A 27,398-nucleotide genomic window follows, 5' to 3' on the forward strand; every position below is an offset into this window, starting at 1 on the left:
GAAGTGATTTTTTTTTTTTTATTAAACAAGAAAATATAATAGGCACTAACTGATACTTGATAGTGTGTAGGCGCCGCCATTTTGGTGGTCACTTTTTTTTCAAATACACACATTAGAATATTCAATATGTAAATTAGAGGGCAGGTCAGTGAGGGATCAGTGACCTGTCAGAAGCCATACTGGTGAATACCTAATCAGAGCACCACATGAAGACCCCCCCCACAGACCACCCCGGGGCACGAGCATATCATTAACTAAAAACTGAAAATAAAGATTAAAAAAGAAGCACAAGATGGATTTCATCACCAGGTATCATTGTAAACAGTATGATGGCGCTGACCTGACACTGTCTGTAGGTTACTGAGCACAATCCTGCTGACAGGTTCCCTTCAAAGAATTAGAGTCATCATTAATGAAATAGAAAAATGAATTAAGTGACCTGGAGATGTGTGGAAAAAACGATCCTGCTCCAATTTGAAGATGTGATGTATTTCTATTCAGTAAAGTTCTTGCATTCAATGGTTGTAGGTGATGATCAATAGTTCACAATAGATGTCCAGGAGCGCGTGCTCAGCTCCTCTCTGTGTATAATGTCCCCAGGCAAGGGAGGTTTAATGAGTAGATGTAGTTCTTATCCCATTAAGGCCGGGGTCACACTTGCGAGAAAATCGCATGAGTCTCGTGTCTCAACATTCCGGCCCCGTGTGCCGGCGGCAGTGCCGGGCATTGAGAAGCGAGACTCGTACGGGTTTCTCGCAAGTGTGAACCCGGCCTAAGTCAGAGATGCAGATTGTGCCTTTAGCTGCTGCGGCTTTGTTTTATCAATTAGAACCTTCTTTGTAGGGGAAGAGCTGGTGTTTTTATTTTTTACTATTTTTTTTTATTTAAAAAGATGAATTAGCTTATTTTGATCTATGATATTCTATTTTTTACTAATTTTAGAACTGTAAACATTTTTATTGTAGGATAAGCAAAGCAAGAAAATCCAGCTTCCCGCTTCATAAAATTCCAAAAGCATTCAGAGAATTTTTGTATTAAAAAAATTGCTACATGATGTTACAAAAATAGCAATGTGCTCCAAAAGCACACGCCTGCTCTTCTCAAACATTTTTATTACTGCAATCATGATGACCAATGGAAGAAAGGTTAATAAGTTTGCATTAGGTTTCACTCTCTTACCTTCATTGTCTACTTTATTTTCAGGCTCCCCGTGTACAGTTTGCAGCCTGATCCAAGTTTCACATTACTCTCTTGTGGGAGTGTCTCTCCCTGTAATACAGGCTGGATGTGAAGTCAGTGTGTATCCAGGGTGCTGCTGTCATTAGCTCTTATACCAGCACAGCTTCTCTCCTGCACTAATTATCTCTTCATGTCCTTTCCTCCTTATCGGCAGCCTGTTTTCTCTGCCCTCCCTAAGACTTTAGAAGCTTTTTTTCTGCCTTCAGACTGTAGAGATCTGTATACACTGATCTCTGTAACACTAAGACTAGGGAGAGGGAGAACATAGAGAGCGATCAGTAGCAAGAGCTCTGACGGACTTGCAACATTTTTGTAAATCACTCCATTAAGTAAAGGACTTATCCTGCAGCAGCAAAGTGGTTGAATATTTTAATGAAGGTTATTTAGAAAGTTTCCCTAACTTTGCATTTAGGAAGCAAATTAATATATTTAAAAAAATGATGCAAAGGTGTACATAGCCTATTAGGCAAAAACTGGCTGAGTCTTTAAAGGGAATCCGTCAACCGATTTACGCTGTCCAATCTTAAGAAGTGATAAGATTCCTTGCATTCTATCGTGGGGTCACTTACTTTTGTAGGTGCAGTAGTTTTATAAAATCATTTATTTGTGTCAACAGAAGCTAAAATTCGGAGTTCTTTCAAGAGAATACATGTGCTGCGGAGTCAATGTTCGGCCCACGGATTGGGACATGAGTCCTATGCGGATCTTCAGTGTTATATGCCAGTACTTTCTAGGCTCAAGCCTGCGCTGACCGTTACGTTCATGCACTAACATCATGAGCCACTAGAGGACAGCATAGGGAAGACTTCAGTAGTGATAGATCCACAGATTGGTGCTGGAGAACTCCGGTCACATCCTCTAAGACACCTAGAACATTGTAAGTAACACTATATATAAATCACACACAAGCTCTGGGCCTGGCCTAATATCTTACAGTACAGTCGCTCAGCTTCTGATTGCTCTTAAAAGAGTTGCCTCGTATTCTTAAAGGGGTTGTCCACTACAGCTTCCACAATATCCACTTCAAGAACTGGCTGCCTAATGTAGTCCCCATCCCTTACAGGAACCACTAATAATAACACTGGTCAACAGCATTTTTGGTGCCAAAGATATTTCATCGAATTTAGGGTATTTTTGGGGTGCTGATTCTGAATATGTCATCAGTTTTGCCAGATTGGCTCAAGTTTTTGAGATTTTTGGTATCTTATTTATAGCACTTGTTGGTAAATGCGACGCATCATCTCATTAATTTCTTTGGATTAGTACTTGAACTGAGCAGTTCTCAATATAGTTTTGTGTTAATTAGTGTTCTAAAAGTTTGTTCATAGCTTGATTTTTGCACTAACTTTATGTTGTTGTCTGTTTTCCAGTGAAAAGCATGAACTCATCAAGAAGAAGTTGTCTTAACGATCCAGACTCATTCTGTTACATTTGTGGTGAATATACACTGCCAAAACATAGAAGAAACATAACACACTTCGTAAAAAAAGTGTATTTTGCCTATTTTGGGGTTATGCTTGGGGACCAAGACAAGTTTTGGGCACCACACATAGTGTGCAAAGCATGTATCGAATTATTACGAAAATGGAGCAAAGGACAAAGAAAAAGCTTCAAATTTGGTGTTCCAATGGTGTGGAGAGAGCCAAAAAATCATCATGATGACTGTTATTTATGGTAAACACAGGTACAGGCACATCTTCACAATGAGGGACAGGCCTTCTTGCAGATTCCATGTTACTCCCATTTTCGTTTCTTATGCTTATTGAATCCTTGCACTTGCACTGCACAGAAATAACAGTCATCATGATGATTTTTTGGCTCTCTCCACACCATTGGAACACCAAATTTGAAGCTTTTTCTTTGTCCTTTGCTCCATTTTCGTAATAATTCGATACATGCTTTGCACACTATGTGTGGTGCCCAAAACTTGTCTTGGTCCCCAAGCATAACCCCAAAATAGGCAAAATACACTTTTTTTACGAAGTGTGTTATGTTTCTTCTATGTTTTGGCAGTGTATATTCACCACAAATGTAACAGAATGAGTCTGGATCGTTAAGACAACTTCTTCATGATGAGTTCATGCTTTTCACTGGAAAACAGACAACAACATAAAGTTAGTGCAAAAATCAAGCTATGAACAAACTTTTAGAACACTAATTAACACAAAACTATATTGAGAACTGCTCAGTTCAAGTACTAATCCAAAGAAATTAATGAGATGATGCGTCGCATTTACCAACAAGTGCTATAAATAAGATACCAAAAATCTCAAAAACTTGAGCCAATCTGGCAAAACTGATGACATATTCAGAATCAGCACCCCAAAAATACCCCAAATTCATTAAAATATTTTGGACACCAGAAAAAAAAATTTTTTTCGTTGACCTGTGTAATCTTTATTTTTATATAGCGCTAACATATTCCGCAGCGCTTTACAGTTTGCACACATTATCATCACTGTCCCCAATGGGGCTCACAATTTAAATTCCCTATCAGTATGTCTTTGGATTGTGGGAGGAAACCCACACAAACACAGGGAGAACATACAAACTCCTTGCAGATGTTGTCCTTGGTGGAATTCTAACCACTGAGCCACCGTGCTGCCCATGATCCTCCTTTTCCCCCTCTCCTCCTCTTCCCTCCTTCTCCCTAACCCCTTCCCCAACCTCCTGCCGCCTGTCTATTTTTTTCTATCCCTTTTTCACACCACATCCATGCGTGCGTCCTACAACCGTCGAGCTCTGGTCGGTAACGTACATCACTGACCGGCCTCTGATTGTTTTGTTTTTTGTTTTTTTTGTGTGAAAAAAGAATTTTAAAAAATAATTTAGATTAGTTGATAGGACTAAATTAGGAACTGTAAAAATATACTGTAGTAATCTGCTTCTACCACAGTATTTTTTTGGCGAATTTAGTCAGGGTTAGTGTCAGAACGGATAAAAAGAATCATATCCATGCGTCCTACAGCTATCAAGCACTAATCAGCGACAGATCACTGATCGGCCTCCAGTTGTTGCTTTTTTTTGGTGTGAAAAAAAGAATGAAAAAAAAATGGGTGAGTTGATAGGACTAGATTAGGGGCAGTAAAAATATACTGCAGTAATCTTCAACTACTACATTATTTTTTTATTGAATTTAGTTAGGTTTAGCTTCAGAGAGCTGCGATCTCTGATTAATTTTTTTTTAACTAACGTCTGTTTAGTAAGTTTATTTTTTGTTACCAAATTTATGTATTCTTTTAATTTTATTTTTTTCTTTTTCTTATATTTTTTTCTCTTCTAAATAAAAAAAAGTTTACACCAAACACACAAACATTAGAATAAAATTTGGTACTCACACAAACATACATAAAAAAAATCCCGTTCGATCCCAATCACGGTATTCATCGGAGGAGGCATACACCTTCCTTGCCACCAACACTAAGGGTATGTGCACACGCTGCGGAATCTGCAGCAGAACCACAAGCAATGCACAGTATAATGTTAATTAATTGGTTTTGAAAACCGCAGTGCACATGCTGCGGATATTTCCTCGCAGATTTGCTGCGGTTTTAAATCCGCAGCATGTCAATTCTTTGTGCGGATTCCGCAGCGGTTTGACACCTATTCCATTGTCCAGGTGTCAAACCGCAGAGGAAAACCGCTGGCAAATCTGCAGGAAAACCACAGGTCACTTTACCTGCGGTTTTACCTGCAAATCCGCGTGGAAAAATCCGCAGTGGAAAAATCCGCAGTGGAATCCGCCATGTGTGTACTCACCCTGATAGAGAGACCTTCCTTTATTCTTCCTCCTCCTCGTTCTCTTCCTCAATTGATACTGAACCACCATGCAGACGCCCCAGGACAGAAAATGAACCAGTACCCATTACTGATCCCTTATGGACCTCACCTCACAAAGATTATGAGTCACTGATTCCTGATTTTGTATCACAATCAGGAATCAAGTTTGACACCACTGGCCTCACAGAAATAGACTCTTTCAATGTTTTTGTCTCTGAGGATTTTGTAAACCTCATGGTAGCCCAAACAAATTGGTACGCCCGGCAATTCACATGACGGGCCCCCATTCATGTGAAAGGAGTCCAGGTTCAGTTCCGAGTACTGTTCTGATACCCGAACATCCAGGTGGTCCGCCCATCTCTAGTGTTGACGTTTTGCATAACACTCCAGTGTTCCGCTTGGCTATGACCCATAAATGATTTGAGGCAATTCACAAATTTTTGCATTACAGTGAAAATGTACAATGTCCTCCCCGGTGTGACCCCAACTTTGACAGACTTTTCAAAGTTTGGCCAGTTATTGATCACTTCAGCAACAAATTTGCTCAGGTGTACATGCCCCAAAGGGAGATCTGCCTGGATGAGTCGCTAATACATTTCAAAGGGAGGCTCAAATTCTGGCAATACCTGCTAAGAGGGCCAAAAGAAAAGGAAAAACAATCCAGCTCACCGTACTGCCCTGCCAGCAGAATCCAAATCCTTGCGCACGGACTTGACCAGGCAGTCAATCAACAGTGAAAAAGAAGGAAGGAAAATTCCAGCGCGAGAACTGGAAAATTAAAAATCCATTTTATTGTGCCAATGCATATTAAAATTCCAGCAGGTACAGCATACTAGTCGGATGACTGCAGAACAACGCGTTTCGACGCCTCAGGTCTTAATCATGTTCTAACATTAAATGTAACCAGCTTCCTTTTATTGGTTTCTCCCACCTGCAAAAATCAGAAACACATGTGTGGACTGCTCCAAAGCAGCTCCCAATATGGTAATGGTGGGAGAGCCAAACAAAGAGGAAAAGAAAAAAAACAGTCAATGTAGACAATACAAAATAAATAACATATATAATTTAAAAGGGAGATATATATATACTCCTAATGTAAGATGAAAAAGATGAATATATAACAAAAAAGAAAAAAAAAAAAAAAATTTTTCAATTGCGATAACATATTTCAAGATACATATCACATATTCATATCACATACATAATATATTAAAATTAGATCGATAAGTTACATTACAGCCTCTGAATAAAAATATGGGACGAATATATTCAATAATGTAATATGAGATCTTGTCGGCTATTCATACCATCCGGATATCTAGTGCCCAGGGTGAAAATCCAGAAGGACTCCCTGTTCAATAGTTTCCTTCTGTGATCTCCACCCCGAATCGGTCTGTGTACCTGTTCTATTCCCATAAAATGAAAGCCGCTAACATCCCCTTTGTGAACTGTGGCAAAATGCTTTGATACTGCAGAAACCGCAACAGCATTGTGATTAGACACATCTGAGAGATGCCTCCTAATTCTAACCTTCAAGGGTCCCGTGGTGCAATCAGTGTATTGAATATTACAAATATTGCATGTTATTAAATATACAATATAAGAAGAATTACAATTTATTAAATTTTTAATGGTAAATGTTTTTTTATTTACCATAGAAAAAAATGTTTTTCCTTTTTGTACAAAATTACAAGTTTTACACCTAGCTGCACCGCATTTGTAAAAACCCTTTAATGTGATCCAGGAGGATCCCTCTGTCTGGCCGCTATCACTTATAAAAAGACTAGGGGAAAGAATAGTACTAAGTGTAGGTGCCCGTTTAGCAACACACCTAATATTACTCTGAATCACCTGTTTTAAAATAGGTGGGAGAATCCAATAAAAGGAAGCTGGTTACATTTAATGTCAGAACATGATTAAGACCTGAGGCGTCGAAACGCGTTGTTCTGCAGTCATCCGACTAGTATGCTGTACCTGCTGGAATTTTAATATGCATTGGCACAATAAAATGGATTTTTAATTTTCCATTTCTCGCGCTGGAACTTTCCTTCCTTCTTTTTCACTGCTAAGAGGGCCAGGTACAGAACTAAGCTCTACAAACTGGGTGAAAGTACCTCAGGGTACACCCAACAGTTTAGAGTTTATGATGGAAATGACACCTAGATTGAACCCCCTGAATGTCCCCCTGTCTTGGGAGTGAGTGGGAAAATTGTGTGGGGTTTGGTTTACCCACTGCTGGATCAATGTTATCAGCTCTATGTAGATAACTTTAATACCAGCATCCCACTCTTCAAGTCCCTCTGTGTGCTAGCTACCAAAGTATGCAGTACAGTCCACAAAAATCAGAGAGGCCTCCCTAAGACACTGATTGGGCTGCTACTCAGAAAGGGTGAGAGCAGAGCCCAATGTAGCGACAACATGCTGGTGGTTGAGTCAACATGGGTTTACGAGGAACCATTCCTGTCAGACTAATCTGATAAGCTTCTATGAAGAGGTAAGTTCCGGCCTGGACCAAGTGAATGCAATGGACCTAGGGTATATGGAGTTTCCAAAAGCTTTTGATACGGCGCCACACAAAAGGTTGATACATAAAATTAGAACAATGGGGATAGGGGAAAATATGTGTAAGTGGGATAAGAGCTGGCTCAGGGATAGGAAGCAAAGGGTGGTTATTAATGGAGCACATTCAGACTGGGTCACGGTTAGCAGTGGGGTACCACAGGGGTCAGTTTTGGGCCCGCTTCTTTTTAACATATTTATTAATGACCTTGTAGGGGGCATAGAGAGTAGAATTTCAATATTTGCAGATGACACTAAACTCTGCAGGGTAATCAATACAGAGGAGGACAATTTTATATTACAGGAGGATTTATGAAAACTAGAAGCTTGGGCTGATAAATGGGCTTTAATGGGGATAAATGTAAGGTCATGCACTTGGGTAGAACAAGCAAGATGTATAATTATGTGCTTAATTGTAAAACACTGGGCAAAACCTTCACTGAAAAAGACCTGGGTGTATGGGTGGATAACAAACTCACATTTAGTGGCCAGTGTCAGGCAGCTGCTGCAAAGGCAAATAAAATAATGGGATGCATTAAAAGATGCTCATGAGGAGAACATAATTTTACCTCTATATAAGTCACTAGTGCGACCACACTTAGAATACTGTGTACAGTTCTGGTCTCCGGTGTATAAGAAAGACATAGCTGAACTGGAGCGGGTGCAGAGAAGAGCAACCAAGGTTATTAGGGAACTAGGGGGTCTGCAATACCAAGACAGGTTATTACACTTGGGGTTATTTAGTTTGGAGAATCGAAGGCTTAGGGGTGATCTTATTACAATGTATAAATATATGTGGCGACAGTACAAAGACCTTTCTAATGATCTTTTTACTCTTAGACCTGTGATGGGGACAAGGGGGCATCCTCTACGTCTGGAGGAAAGAAGGTTTAAGCATACTCACAGACGCGGATTCTTTACTGTAAGAGCAGTGAGACTATGGAACTCTCTGCCATATGATGTTGTAATGAGTGATTCCCTACTAAAAGTTAAGAAGGGACTGGATGCCTTTCTTGAAAAGTATAATATTACAGGGTATATACACTAGTTTCCTTAATATTGCGTTGATCCAGGGAGCTAGTCTGATTGCCGTATGTGGAGTTGGGAGGGAATTTTTTTGCCCAATGTGAAGCTTACTGTTTGCCACATGGGTTTTTTTTGCCTTCCTCTGGATCAACATGTTAGGGCAAGTTAGGATAGGATATGGGTTGAAGTAGATGGACTTATAGTCTTCCTTCAACCCTAATAATTATGTTTCTATGTTACTATGAGTACAAGGACAAGAGGGATGTCCTTTTCTTGACCACTACACATGGTGATGGCAGCACTGTTTGAGGTACATCTGCACGGGTCACCAAACCAGACTATGTACTGGGGTACAACATGAAGATGGGGGAGTTAACCTCTGATCAAGTGCCCCAGCCGTATGCCAACCTGATGCACTCTACGCAATTCACGTATGTTAACCTGATGTACGCTACACAACTCATGCATGCGAACTTTGTGCACTATACACTACTCATGTATGCCACTAAATGATAAAATTCACATACCAGGAAACTCTAGATCAGTTTCAATATACAGTCACTTGTGGGGGGTTTACCAGAGGCGTATCTAGGCTTTCTGGCACCCGGGTCAAGAATTCGGTTCGGCGCCCCCTATCCCCCCCCCCGCCCGTCCGCCCAAGTACATATGCGACTTGCACACTTAGCCATGTACCTGCGAGCTGCTCCTCCTAATGCTCTCAATGTTCAGTAAAAAACTGAGAGAAGCAGGAAGAGAAGCTCGTTGTCACAGGACCATAACTATGAAAATCGCATATGAGTGAAGTGTCCATGTGATGACTACTGGAACCTGCAGAGCTGAATCCTGACATTGCAGCTTCTGAATTCTCACAAGGAATGCACTGCACACTTAGGGTTCTCCCTTGCCGATGTACAGTCATGTCAGCACAAGTATGTGGTTTATATACTTCTGGCCACATTCCGACTAGACGTGCCCGGCCTCGCTCTGTTCATTTTCATTGAGTGAGGCCACACATGTCTAGTCAGCATGTGACCGCATGTATGTAAATTACCGGCACAAGAGAATCCTGACAGCGTTCAGTGAGCACTGTGAGAATTCAGAAGTCTGCAGTCACATAGAATGTCTGCAGACTCAGCACAAACCTGGAGAACCCCTATAATGTTCCTAACAAATAAAAACATGAGAATTACTCAGTATCACAAATAACATTTACACCCAAGTACTTTATAGATGACGTCGTCTCTGCAGTCAGTCACCTTTTCTTCTAGACCCCATGATGAGTTTTCTCATCCACATCTCGTCTCTGTAGACGTCCATCTTCTCCGGTCTTCTGCAGCAAATCTCCACACGATCCCCTTAAAGATAGAAGTGTCATTATAATGCCCCTAAATAAAAATATCTGCAATATACTGTGGCCTCACACTATTCCCCTCTAGCATCCCACCTGTTCACCATACTGTCTCCTCATATATTTACCCCCTCACTCTCTATACTGTCTGCTCACACATATCCCTGACTCCCCATACTGTGTCCATCCACATACATTAACCCATTCGCTCCCCATACTGTCTGCACCAATCCCCCATACTGTTTCCTCATACATACTCTTTATTTTGTGTCCTCAAATCTCCCCACACATTAAATCCCCCCATCCCCAATCCCCCACACACATTAAGTACCCCCATCCCCATTCCAAATCCCCCCACACATTAAATAACCCCCCATCCCCACTCCAAATCCACCCACACATTAACCCAATCCCCACTCATTAACCCCATCAGCACTCCAAATCCCCCCACCCCCACTCCAAATACCCCCACACATTAACCCCAACCCCACTCATTAACGCCCCCATACATTAACCCCCATCCCCATTCATTAACCCCCGCACACATTAACCCAATCCCCACTCATTAACCCCCATCACATTAAATAACCCCCATCTCCACTCCAAATCCCCCCACACATTAAATAACCATCTCCACTCCAAATACCCCCACACATTAACCCCCATCCCCATTCATTAACCCCCGCACACATTAACCCAATCCCCACTCATTAACCCCCATCACATTAAATAACCCCCATCTCCACTCCAAATCCCCCCACACATTAACCCCATGGCATCCCCACTCATTAACCCCCACACACATTAACCCCCATCCCCACTCATTACCCCCATCCCCACTCTAAATACCCCCACACATTAACCGCCATCCCCTCTACAAATCCCCCCCTTCTCCACTCATTAACTCCCCCTCATCTCCCATCTTCGGTGGTTCTTCAGCTCCACAGAGGAGCACACTTACCACCAGCGTTTGCTTTGGGCGCCGAGGAGTGACGTCAGCAGCGTGATCACATGACCTGATCACGATGCTGACGTCGCTCTGGCCCGGCGGTCAGAGCTTCAATTGTACTGGCGTCTGTATAGACGCCAGTACAATTGTTCCCTGGGAGCCGGCACGCGCTCCTTCTCTGCGCCGGCTGTCAGCTTGACAGCTGACACAGAGAACCGCCGACTCTCAGGCCGGGGGGGCGGCAGAACGCAGCCGCCAAGGAGGACACTGCGGACCGCTGCATTAGGCGGCCCAACTGCGCCCCCCTGCTGGCTGCGCCCGGGGCAACTGCCCCGGCTGCCCCCCCTAGATACGCCCCTGGGGTTTACACTGATTAGGCATATCAGAGGCTCTCCAAACGCGACATGACGCCCGCAAAACATTCCATCAAAGTCTGCATTCCAAAATGTCAGTTCTTCCCTTCTGAACCCTGCTGTGCACCAAAACAGTAGTTTACTCCCACAAATGGGATATCAGCGTACTCATGAGAAATTGCGCAACAAATTTTCAGGTCCATTTTCTCCTGTTACCCTTGTGGAAATAAAAAAAATGTAGCGCTAAAAAATATTTTTGTGGAAAAAATGTGATTTTTTTTTTATTTTCACAGCTCAACGCTATAATTTTTGGTGAAGGACCTATTGGCTCAAGGTTCTCACCACACATGTAGATAAGTTCCTTGAGGGATCTATTTTCCAAAATATCATCACTTGTGGGGGATTATTGTTTAGAAACATCAGGGGCTTTCCAAATGCAACGTGGCATCCGCACTTGATTCCAGCCAATTTTGCATTGAAAAAGTCATACTGTGCTCCTTCCATCCCAATCTCAAACAGTGGCTTTCCCCCACATATGGGGTATCGGCGTACACAAGAGAAATTGCACAGCAAATTTTCGGGTCCAATTTTTCCTGATACCCCTATGAAAGTAAAAATATTTGGGACTAATATAAAATTTTTGTCAAAAAAATGAAATGTTCATTTTTTCCTTCCACATTGCTTCAGTTCCTGTGAAGCACCCGAAGGGTTAATAAACTTCTTGAATGTGCTTTAGAGCACCTTGAGAGGTGCCGTTTTTAGAATGGTGTCACTTTGGTGTATTTTCTGTCATAAAAAGACCCCTCAAAGTCACTTCAAATGTGAGGTGGTCCCTAAAAAAAAATGGCTTTGTAACTTTTGTCAGAAAAATTAGAAATCGCTGGTCAACTTTTAACCCTTCTATCTTCGTAACAGAAAAAAAATTATGTTTAAAAAATTGTGCTGATGTAAAGAAGTTTGTGGGAAATGTTATTTATTAACTGTTTTGAGCGACATAACTTTATGGTTTAAGGGAATAAAAATTGAAATTTTCAAAAAATTTTTGACAAATTTCATTTTTTTTTCACAAATAAACGCAAGTCCTATCGAACAAATTTTACCTCTATCATTAAGTACAATATGTCACAAATATACAGTCTCAGAATCAGTGGGATCATCCGATGAAGCGTTCCAGAGTTATTAGCTCATAAAGTGACGGTGGTCAGAATTGTAAAAATTCGACCTGATCGGGAAGATGCAAACAGTCTTGGGGGTGAAGGGGTTAATGTTATCGCTGATCGATATATACGTTTTCAATTTCATTGTCTGCTAGGAACAGTAAGACAAAGCTATTGAATTGCTCCTCCCTTGCGCTCTATTATTGGAGGGTCCATGTGCCACTGAATGTGAGATTTGTCAGCCCCAGCTGTCAGCCGCGCTGCACACTGCAGCCTAACCCTCAGCCTGTGCTTGTGAAGCCATGGCATCAAATGAGGACGAGGGGTCTGTAGAAGAGAAGGAAAACGCCAAGAAAAAGCCCATCGGAGCTGTGGCAACAGTATGGCTCACCTTTTACAACATTGCCATGACTGCGGGGTACGTACCAGCCCCTTACATTCCCCCCTTATTCTTGCCTTAGAAGATTTAGAATCATGTGGACACTTTGTTACGAGTTCTATGAAGTTTCTCTAGTAAATATTTAGAATATTATCTAATTTGTCACATTTTTAGAACTGTATCCTCTGCAGCTTGTAGGGAAGGGCAACTAAGTGTTTTATGGATATGAAATCATTTTTGTAATAGTTAGATCAAATCATGCATTAATAAAAAGTTTGTTTTTGACTTGTAAAGCTTTATTGACAAAGTGTATTTTTTTTTTGGGGGGGGGAATTTGAAGGAAAAGAAAGCAATGGTGAACGGATAGCAGTGTGTTCGCTGCTCGTCCTAAGTTGCATTTCCTAATACGGTTCATGACAGCAGCTGCGTCAACGTACTGCCGGTCTGTGAGGATAAGTATAGCCTGAGAAGCCAGTAGGCGGGGAAAGTGCTTCCCTCGGCACATTTTACTGTAATAGAAGCATGTACCCCCTCAACTTAACATAGTTGTACGTTCACGGTGTATTAATTCTAAAATAAGAGGCGGCTTTACGTTCTGCTCGCAGGCAGAGAGGTCCATCGCTTTTGCATTTATCGGAAGCGTTAATGATAATGTGTAGATCTTATTTACGGTACAGTCATTGGAAGAATCTGTTAGAGATTTTCATGGTAAGCACATGGGCATTAAAACAGGTAGAATGTAAATTTTTCAATTTGGCATCTAATAATCCAGGAAATCTGAGATCGGGCTGACCCACCGGATGATCCTCCAATGGGTCCAGACATAATAATGGTTCAGCAGACAACAATTCCATTTGGAGCAGACTAGTCAGACTCATGTCCGTATCACTAGGGCAGGTGTTAGCAACCTGCGCCACTTCAGCCACTAAAGAGGTTTTCCTGTTTTGAAAAATCCCTCTTCCCTGGTTGCCATTTGTTTAAAGCACCACTCGGTCAATGACCCTTGTATTATACTTACCCGTCGCCTTCTTCACTTTTATCAGCGCCACTTCAGTCTCTCGATGCAAACTTGTGCCCGCAGCTTCTGACTTACCAGAAGTAACAACCACAAGCTCTCAATGTAATGGCGCAGTCAGACGGCCATAAAAACACGGACGATGATCACATTGAATGCTCGGACTGGCCGGCGGTTCTCCTCACCCGAACGAGACGCCATGTATTTCTATACAGCTGTTCCGCTCGGGTCAGGAGAGCCGCCGTCCAGTCCATTATACAGTCATCTGACTGCACCCTAAGTCTATAAAAGCCGGAACAAGGCTCTCATAGACTTCCACTGAAAAGTGAGCTCACTGATTGGCTGCAGTGCTGTGGACGTGTGGTCAGCGCTGCAGACAATAACAGGAGCAGAGGCGGAGTCTCAGTGTTGGACCTGGGGAAGGTGAGTAAAAATTAATCTGTTTGTTGTCAATACAAACAGCAGCTGGGGGACAGAGGTTATCCAAAGCTAGATAACCCTTAACTGCAAACCCCAGCATGTCCTGAGAGTCTTCAGCTAATTTCACAACAGCTGGAGTGCCGCAGGATACTGACCCCTAAAAAAGGGCCCATTTTTTTAGGCCATATTCACATATTCGTGCCCTCGGACCACGATGCATGGAGCAGCCGGGCGTCTCCTGATGCAACTTGTCTCATTTATGTCTGAGACTATTGAGTTCGGGTCCAGAGACCCATGACCAGTTTGTGAATACATAATTTTTTTTTATGACCACTTAAAAAAAAGTAAATTTTCTCTTCCTAGACTTGATGTTATGTTCTATGTATGTAATAATTCAACTAAAAGTGATGTGCACCTGTTTAGTATTTAGACCATTAAAATCATTTCATCTGTTGGGTCAGAAGAACCTCAGGTCAATACTGGTCATACCCAGGAAATTGTATCCTATGTTATCTGGTGCTGTTCTCTGTTATCCATGGTTAGGATATAGTAGTTTTATTTTTAATATATTCTCATGGAAGTTGAGGCGTGCGATGGGTGGCTATTATTGATCTGTGTGGCCATGGTCTCACTTTTTATTTAGATCTCGTAGACCTAAATCTTGGTTGTTTTGTGGGAAGTATGAGCAAAGGTTTAAAGTTTTCCCACAAAGTGCACGTATCACCACTGAAGGGTCCATACTAGTACCCCAATCAATCACTAAAATGGGAGTTCTCCTCACTGCAGTCATGAGGAAGTGAGGAGGACCCCAATGTCAGTAGGAGTTTGAAAGGAGAAACTTAATTCCAAAAATGTGGACCCTCTTTATTCTTAGTGATCATTTCGGGGGCAGTTTTGAACTTTTTGGCAACATTTTTTTAAAAATATGACAGTCATTTATGGTTTTAAATTGGTTTTAGAGTTTTGACCATTGGATTTAAAGGGAACAACTTCAAGAATTGTCTTGTTATGTGTTGTTAAGTAGAAGGCATCTGTGCGTACCTGCACCATTAATTGGTGTTATTGAGTCATTCATAGGGATCTAGGAGCCCCAAGGAGAGCTTTACCCCTTCAACTTGATTCAGATTTATTCCAAATTTCCCTGAATGCTCACGGACATTGTAGTTTCATCAATATCAGCCTTGATTTGAGATACGGGAACCTGACATCCCGTCATAGCATTTCATTTTTTGTATTCAGCTTTTATCACATGGGGCATCTCCTTTGCGGCAGCAACTTTGGAAGAAACCTATATATGGGTCGCCCTCCCAGGGCTGTGGGGTTCTCGGTACCGGGCCGGTAACTCAGAGGGGAAGGTGTCACAGCAGCGGTGACCCGGTCCGCGACCCTGGGCGCCCAATATAAAAAGGGGATTGAATGGTGGAATGCAGTTGATTTGATGAATATTTCGTGACGCCACCTGTGGTGTTCGGCAAGGGAGTTGTTAAGCCGACGCTGCAGATCCGCTGGGACTGATGGTATGGTGCAGCAAAGATGTTAAAGCTCCCCACAGGTGAAGCTGTAGTCCCAGGGCAGTGTAGATGTGCGTTGCGGGAAGGGTGCAGTGGTAGGCACAGGGATGTAGCGGTGTCGGGGAAGTAGCAGAAAGGAGGCAAGGACACCACAGGGTGCAGTTTCTATACCTTTACTTGGCAAATGCAGTCCAGGGTCCTGATTACAGATGGCACAGGAGCAGGCTAGCCTGGAAGCAATTCAGGGCTCTCTCCCTCAGCAGATAGGTTGTGCAGTCTCCTTCCTAGCGCTCACTTGAGGTGCATCCAGTACTGAGTTACACTGGAGTTCCTCCTTATTATCGTCTCTCAGAATTCCTCGTATGACAGACAGCTGTAGCCGCAATTTTCTCTTGGCTCACACCGTGCTGTTGTGCCTCCGAGTCTTAGGTGGGAGTCGAGTATTTACAACTTCCTACTCCTCTGGTGTCTGCTGCAGGACCATTAGTATCCATACAACCATGGAGACCAGGCTCCAGATCATGCGCTGTCGCTGGAGATGAGCCTTTCCTCTCTGCTTGATCTCCCAGCTCCTTCTCCACGTCTGCACACTTCACCCTCCTCACACTAACTAACTGTTCCCTTCCTGGCCCTCAGAGAGCACTCCTCCCCCAATCCTGGTTCAGAGCTCCCTCTGCATGTATAGATAAACTGCTGGAGAGACCCTTCCTTGCTTCTAAGCCTGACATCACCCTCCCAGGAGGAAGGCAATGCCATTGTGGCGACCATACCCCTGGGGGCGCCACATATACACCGGCCATTAGAATTAATGGGAGATCACCAGTACATCAGAAGTAGAGATGCTCTTAGGAAGTGACTCTATTTTGAATGGCAGAATGGGGTCTTAATAAAGAGACTCCCTTGAGTTACATCCATATGCCTTAACAGAGCCTTTAGGAAGAAGTGGTCGACATCTGAAGACCTCATTCACATGGTCATTTCCAGGATGTATCACAAGGACCTCCTTTTAGATGTATAGATTAAAGGGGAAAATTTGGTTTCTCGAGGAAGTATTATAAAGAGTGTGTACGGATCTAAACGACAGACCCAAAAGGGTTTTATGTACTACCAGACAGGGACAAGAGGTAATACTGTATACATGAGCCCTTAAAGTGACGGACCTATTTATAAGTGGGGCTGCAACTGGCGTCAGGCTATTTTGTTAACTTTTCCATGCTACCCAAAATTTCTTCTGATATATTGATCATTCCGGAATTGTAATTACTAACCCAAATGGATGTTGATATATGTTTTACCTTATTATTGTATGCAATCATGGTATCTATCACTACAAGATGGCACTGCTATAAAAGAAAGGACCTGGAGGAGATGATAAAAGGGAGCTGGCATTAGGGAGAGAGCTTGTGTGTGGCTATGGTCCCTCTATAACTCAGGGAAAAAGACAGCTAGATCTGAGACAAGAGGAGTCTAAGATTAGAAGATATAAGAGCTACAGAGAGACATGATAGTGGTTAAATGATTGTAGCATGCCAAGCAAGCCTATTCAAGGAAGACAGGCTGCAATGTGCAAGAAAGATTTGTGAATTATATTAGTTGGGGTGGAGAGGACTTTAGGTTTCTGACATCTTGGCAAGTATTTTTCTCTGGTCATGCTCTTCCTGTGTAGAGTGTGTAGTAAGACCGCATGAGGTGCCGGAAGAACCTGCTAAGGGCAGAAGGCCTGAGCTTGTCCATCAATGACTGGCTGATAGCTGGAGCAAGTCATGGTGTGCCTAAATGGAAGATTGCATGGTGGATTCATGAGGTTGAGGTGGAAACCTGGAGTGCTAAAGTCGTACCCCGTAGCAAGGTCAGAGTGAGGCGTAGAATTGGAGTCGCTGTTTGGGAGAAAGCACATTGCAGACTTAAAGGATTTCCTCCCTCAGAGAGGGAATAGTGAGAGGTTGAGTTCCAGTCCTGTAAAACTGCGGTTATTTACTGGTGAAAGCTACAAGAGATTTGCCCATCAGATTGTTGAAGAAATGCCAAGTGATTGAAGAGCATTTACCCAACTGAGGGTATCTGTGTAATTTCAGAAGTGGACCAAGATACTCATGGTAATATAATGGTAATCACTGATTTATAAGGCCTGTTTCACACATCAGTTTTTTCTGTCAGTTAAAATCCGCTAAAATAGCGGACAACGGATCCATTCCTGTACTGACTACGTTTGCCACCGGACCGTCGTTTTAACGGATCCGGAGAAGGAAGAATTTTAAAGGAACCGCTGCCCGGGGAGGAGAGAGAGAGAGAAAGAGATAGAGAGAGAGAGAGAGATTTTTTTCAGTCACCAGAACTGAGTTTAGGGTTAAATTTCCGACACAGGCATTTCTCCCGGGCATGCGCAATAGAAAATGCGGATCCGGCCAGGGAAAAAAACCTTTCATTGTCCGTCCTGTCCACTCAGCGGACGGCAAAATCTTGGCGGATCCTTAAAAAAATGGATCGAACGGATGACCATCCGTCAAGATCCGCCGTCAATACAAGTCAATGGGGAAAAAACGGATCCACCAAGAAAAATGGCGGATCCGTTTTTTTGCAAAACGGCGGATTTTGACTCATGGGGAAAACGGATGTGTGAAACAGGCCTAGGGGATCTTGGGAATGTAACCAAAGGGCTGCAGTTAAGAATCAAGAGTTGGATTTTCCTACCAGATGCAATAGTTATTCCCCAAAGGTCCATATAGGACATTATTTGGAGCTGTCTTTGGACCCAGTTACGTGAAGCCAAGCAAGATGGAAAGAGCGCCATCGGCCAAATGAGCTTTCAACTGAACGTGTGAACGTGACCTTTTGCTAACACGCCAATGCAAAATGATGGGAAGACAATGATCATAATTACGATCATTCTGTCCTCATACCGCATCATGTTGTCGGCAGCGCGTCTCCTGGACAATGTGCTGCCAAAAATGTTTTTTTTTCTGCCAGCATAAATGATCTGATTACCGATCGTTTGGTTGTTCTTCAGGTAATGGCTGGCATGTTTCCGTGGACAGATAATTAAGAATGAGTGTTCTTATGAATGCTCAATGGCCAATAATAGGCTCATACATCCCTGGTATTAATAGGTGTGTAATTCTAGCACATTTGTGTCAATATCAACTCTATGAGAATGACACGACTTGTGTGCGCTAGAACGGAGCAATCAAGGAATTTAAATGTGGCGCGGGTTAAAAATATCTAATAGCTGCACCATTCATTTAGATGAAATTTTTGTATAAGAGAGTTCACAGCAATTATTTATTTTTTTGAGGAGCTGATCTCCCTGTGGCCGTTGATTCGCAGATTTCTCTGATGCTTCCTTGCTTACATGACTCCATCATCTTGCACTGCCTACAAGAGAGATTCCTGTCTCAGCCTCAAATGCCTCAACTTCACCTTCAAGGACCTCAAACTCAAAATAAACCCTTGGCTAGTCCATCTTGGCTGTTTACTTTGCAGAACGTCTCTACTATGCTGTAAGGTTGGCATGGGATTTAATATTACTGAATACTGCGCACATTGTATTGGGTCGTTATTATATTCTTTCCTATTCTTTTTTTTAAAAAATGACCAAGTATGGGATAGACAAGGCTACAGTTAGGTGGATTCATAACTGGCTCAGTGATCAAGAAAAAGAATGGGAGGAATAGTACTAAGCAACAGCACGTGTGAAAAAGACTAGGGTACACGAATAGATCACAGACTGCACATGAGTCAACAGTATGATGCAGCAGCAAAAAAGGCAAACACAGTTCTAGGCTGTATTAAAAGGAGCATATAGTCTAGATGACGTGAAGTAATTATCCCCCTCTACCCCTCCTTGGTCAGGCCTCATCTGGAATACTGTGTCCAGTTTCTCGCACCACATTTTAAAAAAGACGTTGAAAAACTGGAGCAAGTTGGGAGAAGAGCGACCAGGATGTTGAGCGAACTGCAAAGTATATCCTTCGAGAAACTGTTAAAGGATCTGGGAATGTTTAGTTTGCAAAAACGAAGGCTAAGAAGAGACTTAATAGCTGTCTACAAATATCTGAAGGTCTTAGTATAGAGGGATCTTCATTATTCTCATTTGCACATGGAAACACGAGAAGCAATGAAATTGAAACTGAAAGGGAGAAAATACAGATTAGATATTAGAAAAAACTTTTCAACACTGAGGGTGATCAATGAGTGGAACAAGCTGCCACAAGAGGTGGTGAGTTCTCCTTCAATGGAAGACTTCAAACAGAGGCTGGACACGGACAGACATCTGTTGGAAATCATAGGATGTTATAGTTGGAAGAGACCTCCAGGGTCATCGTGTCCAACCCCATGCTAAATTCAGGATTTACTAAACCATCTCAGACAGGTTCCCTGGCAGCCTTCTGCAATTTATTCAAAAAAAAGTTACCCTCCCCGGGTCCAGTGTTGAGTCTCTTCCACTGCTCCCAATGACTGTTATGGAATGCATCGCTGATATCAGGTCCACAGCACTGCAGTCAATAAGTGAGACCAGGGAACTTGGGTACAGCTGCAAAGCTCTACAGTTGCTAAGCCCTCCCAACTGGTAGCAGCACAGGAGACTCAATACTGGACCTGAGGAGGGTGAGTAAAGATTGTTTGCTTTTTTTTTTTTTAAACCAACTGCAGCTATTGAACAGAGGTTTTCCAGAACTGGAAAATACCTTAAAAAAGATTAGATTTATATACAGGACAAAGTTGAGGTCATATCTCAGGAACAAAGAGTCACAGTAAAGAAAAAAGAAACAACAAGACCAGATTCAGGAGAACAGCGGCAATTACACCAAGTAAAAAAAATTACATCTTTATGGAAAGTGACAAGTCCACTTTAACAAGTGACTTGTTGCACGACCTTTCTCTGCCCATATAAAAGGACTTTACCTTTATCAACAAATCAGATTATTTTGTTAAACCAGCAGAAAAAAATTCTAAACATCAGTTAAAGGGAATCTGTCAGTAGGTTATTTATATGTAATCTGACAGCAGCATATTGTAGGAGATGAGACCCTGATTCCAGTGATATGTCACTTACTGGGCTGCTTACTATAATTTTGATACAATCACAGTTTTCTCTGCTGCTGATCTAGCAGAGCTCGAAATGCTGAGCTGTGTATAACCCCGCCCACACCACTGATTGGCTGCTTTCTGTGTACAATGTGCATGGGCAGGAAGCTGCCACTCAGTGATGGGGGCGGGGTGACACATAATAGTGAACTATGAGACTGAGGACACCTTGTCCGGTAGTGATAATCTCCTGCTGATAAAACACTGATTATATTGAAACAGTAACACACAGCCTAGTAAGTGAAACATCACTAGAATCAGGGTCTCAGGTTCTACATCAAACTGTTCTCGGATAAAATGTTAAAACCCTGCTGACAGATTCCCATTAATAAAGAAAACAAAGATTGGGATAGGTTCACACCTCATATTGACAATATATTTTGCAAGACTATTTAAATTGTTCTGCCAGCCATATGACCTAGATATACCTGTGTTCCTATACATCTAAAACTGAAACCTGGTTCCGGTCATTGCATGGCAGCATGGTTGACCGTGCTCCAAGTAACTTCTCCATAACGTCATACAATCTCAGTGAAAGCTCAAGACAAACATTACAACCATGCCTTTATATCCTGAAGAACACTGTGACCAGCCTCTTGGACTGCAGCCTGGACCCTCTGTCCCTCATCAACTTAGATTTTTTTTTTCTTTGTTGTCAACACACCTAATTCAAGCTTTATATGATACAGCCTGGAAAGGATGATGTCCTAGCGATGTGCCATCAACACGCTTACTCAATGAAAGGCACTTATGACATAATTACTTAAAACGCATCAGACTTTTGGAATTTGACATTTATCCTATCTGAAATTTTTAGCTCAACTTGCGGAAATCTTAGAAAAACTTCTATGTGTTTACTATCCAACATTTAGTAGGTGGTCAACTTCGAGTTTGTGTCCAATGATCTTATGGCTTTATCCCTTCTAGTCCTCAGTTCAAGTAGACATTATGTAGTAAGGGGTGATCCAGTAATGGACATTTAAAAAAAAAAAAAAAGATTGCTCCTAAAAGTTTAGTATTCTGAATTGATAACCGTTTGCTGATGTGTAAACTGGATGTGACCTTAAAATGGCCCCAAAAAAGTACTGTTACACACCAGGCACAGGTATCATGGGCGCTGTCTTCTTCATCTTGGGTTGCTGCCCTCTGTTGTGCTCCACGTTGACTTTTGTAGATTGCCCAACGTGGCTCAATGACGTCATCTTCATGATCCTACTTAACGACCAGAAGGACAAAAATCCGTGTCTTAGGATCAAGATTCAAGACTTTAGTTTGGTGTTCTCCATTTTCTGCGCTTTAACTTGCTTCATTCACTGCTGACTTCCACTTCATCCGTCCTGCTTTTCCCAAGATTCCTGAGTGTGCCACATCCTCACTACCCATGTGCCATCCTGCCAGTTGCACCATAGTTTAGAGGATCCTTGTGCCCACCTGAACCTGGGCCTTAGTGGGTCCACTTCAGAAGGTGAGCCTCACAAGTAGCCATGTGTGAGCCTCTTGCTTTCCTGCACCTCCGAGGGCAAATCGATAAAAGCTGCATTAACATTGTCACTCAAACTTACATTTCATATTATTTCTAGAGTTGAGCGACTTTTGTTTTTTTAGGGTCGAGTTTCGTTTCGTGAAACCCGACTTTTCCAAAAGTCGGGTCGAGCAAGATCGGCCGATTATAGGGAAAAGTCGGGGTCGTCCCGAAACACGAAACCCAATGTAAGTCAATGGGGAATAAAAGTCGGCAGTGAGAGGAGGACAGGAAACACACCTACAGTGCCCATTTGAATGCCAAAAGCATCAATTCTTCTTACTTAAGCTTGTCAACCTTAATTAACTTCATAATACAAGTTACGCACTGAAAAATGGGGGTTATTTGGCTAAAGTTGTGGGGGGGTAGGGCTGGCTCCAGGTTTTCATGTGCCCTGGGCGAAAGAGCGCCCCTTTAACACATAATACCACAACTCATGATGCTCCAATACGGCAGAGAAATAGCGGTATAGTACAATGAAAAATACTTCACTTTTTACATCTCATGACGAGGCCCATCTATTTCTCCATACAGAATCATTGGTCCCATATAATGTTTGAAACAGTATATGATGAGCTCCACATAATGCTACAGTATATGTTGGTCCCCATGGATGAAGCTCCACTGTCTTATGGGCCCAAATAATGCTCCAAACATAATGGGCCCCATTTCTAATGCTCTAGTGTATAATGGGCCCTGTAAATGCTGCTCCAGTGTCTGATGTCCACCTTTGGAATGTTCCAGTGTATGGTGGTCCCCATCTATCATTCTCCAGAGTATAGTGCTCCCCAAAAATTGCTGTCCCAACATTGAAAACAATCAAATAAGTCTCCTCGCTAGGGAATCCCTGTACTAGTCTGGACTCCTCGTCGTCCCCATCTTCCATCTCACTGCACAGTATTTCAACCTTGCAAGTGCTGTGATCCTGAGCAAGCAGGGGGGCCCACTCGTTGGCGACGGCACTGGCACAGGGCCCCTGATAGTACGGTGGTGTGTCTGATGGCGGGTGGGCCGAACCTGCACTTTCATCTGCAGCTTCCTCTTTGTCACCGTGTAAGATGGAACTGTATATGGGAAGGGTAACCTGAGTTTCATCAGGGTCAGATTCAGGCCGGGTAGCGTGTGAGGGGAATGTAGTGGTCTGGGTCAATGTACCAGCAGATTCATCGAGCAGTGGCTGGGCATCAGTGCACTTGTGTCGCCCCCAGGAGTACGGTCGCCACAGTGGCATTACCTTCCTCCTAGGGAGTGTGATGTCATGCTTGGGAGCAACGAAGGATCTCTCTAGCAGGTTAACTGATTGGGCGGCGTTATTCCCACGAGTTATGACCCTCCAAACAGCGTTCATGAAGGCAAAGTGTTTGTTTTACGTGGGCAGTATGGTTGCAAAGCTGAACCTTAAAGGAATGTCCAGAAGGGCACCACCAGGAGTGGAGCCTACGGTTAAATTCGACTCCACCTGGGAAACCTCAACCATGCCAGCTACAGAACAGATGCACACATTGCAAGCTTAATTCCGTTAACGAACGAGACTCCGTCATGCCCCGCGGTCCGAGTCCGGCTTACTAAAGGGACACGTGAGGCTCTGGCACATGAGATTGGCCAATAACTGGTGTGTCATGCCCTTACATGTCCGTGGCTGCATGTGCGCTACACTGAAAAGGCCAGCGTTTGTCGCTTACAGGTGCAGATAACCAGCTGAACAACGTTAGTGATGGGGATCACTGACTACAATTATTACCCGCGAACGATGATTTCCCAGTAAGTGTAGGTCAACCGCAGTTCCGGAATTAGGCCTGACCGTCATTCCTGAAAAAATGAAAAACTTACGTGTGCAAACCACAGGTGCTGTAGCTTGCTTAACAACTCGCCAGCCGTTCTCACGCCCAGTATGGATTACACGTGATTGCACAAAGGTGAGAAAGGGTACCGTATCCCAGGATAACATGTATGGATAGCGTACACATTCAAAATATATGTCAATACATCAGGAGGCAGGCTCAGACGGTGTTAGGCCCAGTATGGCTTGCACGTGATTGCAGAAAGGTGAGAAAGGGTACCGTATCCCAGGATAACATGTATGGATAGCGTACACATTCAAAATATATGTCTATACATCAGGAGGCAGGCTCAGATGGTGTTAGGCCCAGTATGGCTTGCACGTGATTGCACAAAGGTGAGAAAGGGTACCGTATCCCCGGATAACATGTATGGATAGCGTACACATTCAAAATATATGTCTATACATCAGGAGGCAGGCTCAGACGGTGTCAGGCACAGTATGGATTTGACGGCCCAGACTACACAGCGGAGGAGCAGGGAGAGGTAAAGATTGCAAATGCTGGGGCCCTGCCCAAGCAAGGGGGGCCCACTCGTGGGCGTCGGTACTGGCACTGGGCCCCTCATAGTACGGCGGTGTGTCTGACGGCGGGTGTGCACCACCACCGTCAGAGACACTTGATTGCATTATGAGGGACCCTGTGCCAGTGCCCGCGCCCAAGAGTCGGCCTACCCACCTGTCCAGGGCAACGGCACTCGCACGGTGTCGTGCGCTAGGTGGTGACCCCGGCCATGGGGGGGGGGAGGCAGCACAGTTAGGGAGTTTTAGAAAGTGACATATGTTGATGTTGGACATTCAGCTGATGCAAAAGGCGAAATAGGTCAAGTCCCAGGAAGAGGTGGACCAAAGCAAGCCATTTTTCTGTCACCCTATGTGTCATCAGGGGAAGGTGGGACAAAATCCTTGGAAACCCATGCATGGTTCATTTTAATGAAGGTTAGATCATCCACATTTTGGGTTGACAGACGGGTCCTTTTTTCTGTCAGGATTGATCCAGCTGCACTGAAGACTCTTTCCGATAGCACACTTGCAGCTGGGCAAGCGAGCTCCTGTAAGGCATATTGTGCCAATTCAGGCCAGGTGTCCAGTTTAGCGGCCCAATAGTCAAAGGGGAATGACCTGTGTGGGAGAACATCGATATGGGAGGAAAAGTAGTTTGTAACCATAGTTGACAACTGCTGTCTCCTGTCACTTTCCATCGATGCAGTATTACCAGTTGTGCTAGCGGTCCGTGAAAAATCAGTCCACAACATTGTCATGAAACCCCTGTCTCCAACGCCACTTCTGCTGTGTGCACCATGAACACCTCTGCCAAGCTGCCCCCGGCCCGTACGGCTCGTGTGAGAACCATCACCGCTGCTGTGTGCTGGGAATGCCTCAAGCAACCGATTTACCAGAGTTGCTTGTTTATTAGCCAATATTAGGTCAAGGTTCTCCTGTGGCATGATGTTTTGTAATTTGCCTTTATAGCGTGGATCCAGGATGCTGGCCAACCAGTAGTCGTCATCGTTCATCATTTTGGCAATGCGGGGGTCCCTTTTTAGGATCTGCAAGGCATAATCTGACATGTGGGCCAATGTTCCCGGTGTCAATGATGCACTGCGAGTGCTGGGTGGAGGAGCACTTTCTGGCAAATCCACATCATTCCAGTCACGCACAAACCCTGTACCAGACCTTGCCAAGCCAACATTTACACTTGCCCCACGAGATGCATCCTCCTCCCCTAAGTAATCATCCCCATCATCATCCTCCTCCTCCTCTTCTTCCTCCACCTCGTCCAGGAGAGGTCCCTGAGCAGACAATGGCTGAATGTCATCAAGGATTCCCTCCTCCTCTTCCTCCTCATCAACATTGGCTGCAGACGCCTGCTCCTTAAGGTGCGTCAAAGTTTGCATGAGCAGACGCATAGGTGGGATGCTCATGCTTAGGATGGCGTCGTCTGCGCTTACCAGCCGTGTGCATTCCTCAAAACACTGAAGGACTTTACAGAGGTCTTTCAGCTTCGACCACTGCACACCTGTCAACTCCATGTCTGCTCTCAAAGTGCCTGGCCGTGTATCCTCCCACAAATGCATTATGGCCTGCCTCTGCTCGCACAGCCGCTCCACCATGTGCAGGGTGGAGTTCCACCATGTTGCAATGTCGATAATGAGGCGGTGGTTGGGAAGGTGGAGCAATCGCTGCAGCTTCTGCATACGAACGGAGTGTACAGGCGACCGGCGGATGTGCGCGCATAGTCTTCGCACCTTCTGGAGCAGGGCTGTTAACTCCGGATAATTTTTGAGGAACACTGCACCACCAGGTTCAAGGTGTGAGCCAAGCAAGGTATGTGGCTGAGTTTTGAAAGGGCTATGGCTGCCACAAAATTACGGCCGTTATCACTAACTACCTTGCCTACCTCAAGATGTACACTGCCCAGCCATGACTCAGTTTGTCACTTCAAGTACTCGGCCAGCACCTCGGCGGTGTGTCTGTCGCCCAAACACATCATCTGCAACACAGCCTGCTGACGCTTTCCACTAGCTGCTCGATAGGGGGACACCTCGTGTGCAACAGTGGCAGCTGCAGATGGAGTGCTCGTACGACTGCGCTCTGTGGACGAGCTTTCGCTTCTGGAGGAGGAGGAGGGTCGAACGCCTACAGCCAACTGTTTCCTATACCGTGGGCTAGGCAGCACTGTCCCACCACCGCTGTCCCCTGTGGACCCTGCATCCACCACATTAACCCAGTGCGCAGTGATGGACACGTAACGGCCCTGGCCATGCCGACTGGACCATGCATCAGTTGTGAGGTGCACCTTTCCACTCACTGACTGCTTGAGTGCATGGACAATGCGGTCTTTTACATGATGGTGGAGGGCTGGGATGGCTTTGCGAGAGAAGAAGTGGCGACTGGGTAGGTCATAGCGTGGTAATGCATAGGCCATGAGTTCGCGGAAAGCTGCGCTTTCCACCAACCGATAGGGCATCATCTCAAACGAGATTAGTTTGGCAATGTGGGCGTTCAAACCCAGTGTACGCGGATGAGAGACTGAGTACTTTCTTGACCTACTCATAGTGTCTGGGAGGGTGAGCTGGACTTGAGAGCTGCATATGGTGGAAGTAGCGGTGGACAGGGCGGACTGAGAGAGGGTTGATGATGGTGATGGAGTTGGTGTTCTTTCTGATGGCCTAGATTCAGTCTTTCGTTGATATAACAGTGGGATTCCCTGACTG

General features: G+C 43.9%; 2 protein-coding genes across 3 annotated transcripts in view; one reads left to right on the top strand and one right to left on the bottom strand.

Annotated features, from left to right (window-relative positions):
• Positions 1-1,341, bottom strand: part of STAM (signal transducing adaptor molecule) — a 53,122-nt gene extending 51,781 nt beyond the window's left edge. The window contains exon 1 of the mRNA XM_073581870.1: positions 1,180-1,341. The gene's annotated coding sequence lies outside the window, so the exon portion shown is untranslated. The remainder of the gene's footprint in view (positions 1-1,179) is intronic.
• Positions 170-27,398, top strand: part of HACD1 (3-hydroxyacyl-CoA dehydratase 1) — a 67,670-nt gene continuing 40,441 nt past the window's right edge. The window contains exon 1 of one of the 2 annotated variants that reach the window (XM_073581873.1): positions 170-309. In XM_073581873.1, the coding sequence (XP_073437974.1) occupies positions 293-309 (17 nt within the window). In that variant the 5' untranslated portion in view covers positions 170-292. Of the gene's footprint in view, positions 310-12,702; positions 12,830-27,398 lie in introns of those variants that run through there. The other variant, XM_073581872.1, reaches the window with a different exon arrangement.

This window comes from Dendrobates tinctorius, unplaced genomic scaffold, assembly GCF_039654945.1.
Source record: "Dendrobates tinctorius isolate UK_male_01 unplaced genomic scaffold, ASM3965494v1 ptg000070l, whole genome shotgun sequence".
Classification (NCBI taxonomy): Eukaryota; Metazoa; Chordata; class Amphibia; order Anura; family Dendrobatidae; genus Dendrobates; species Dendrobates tinctorius.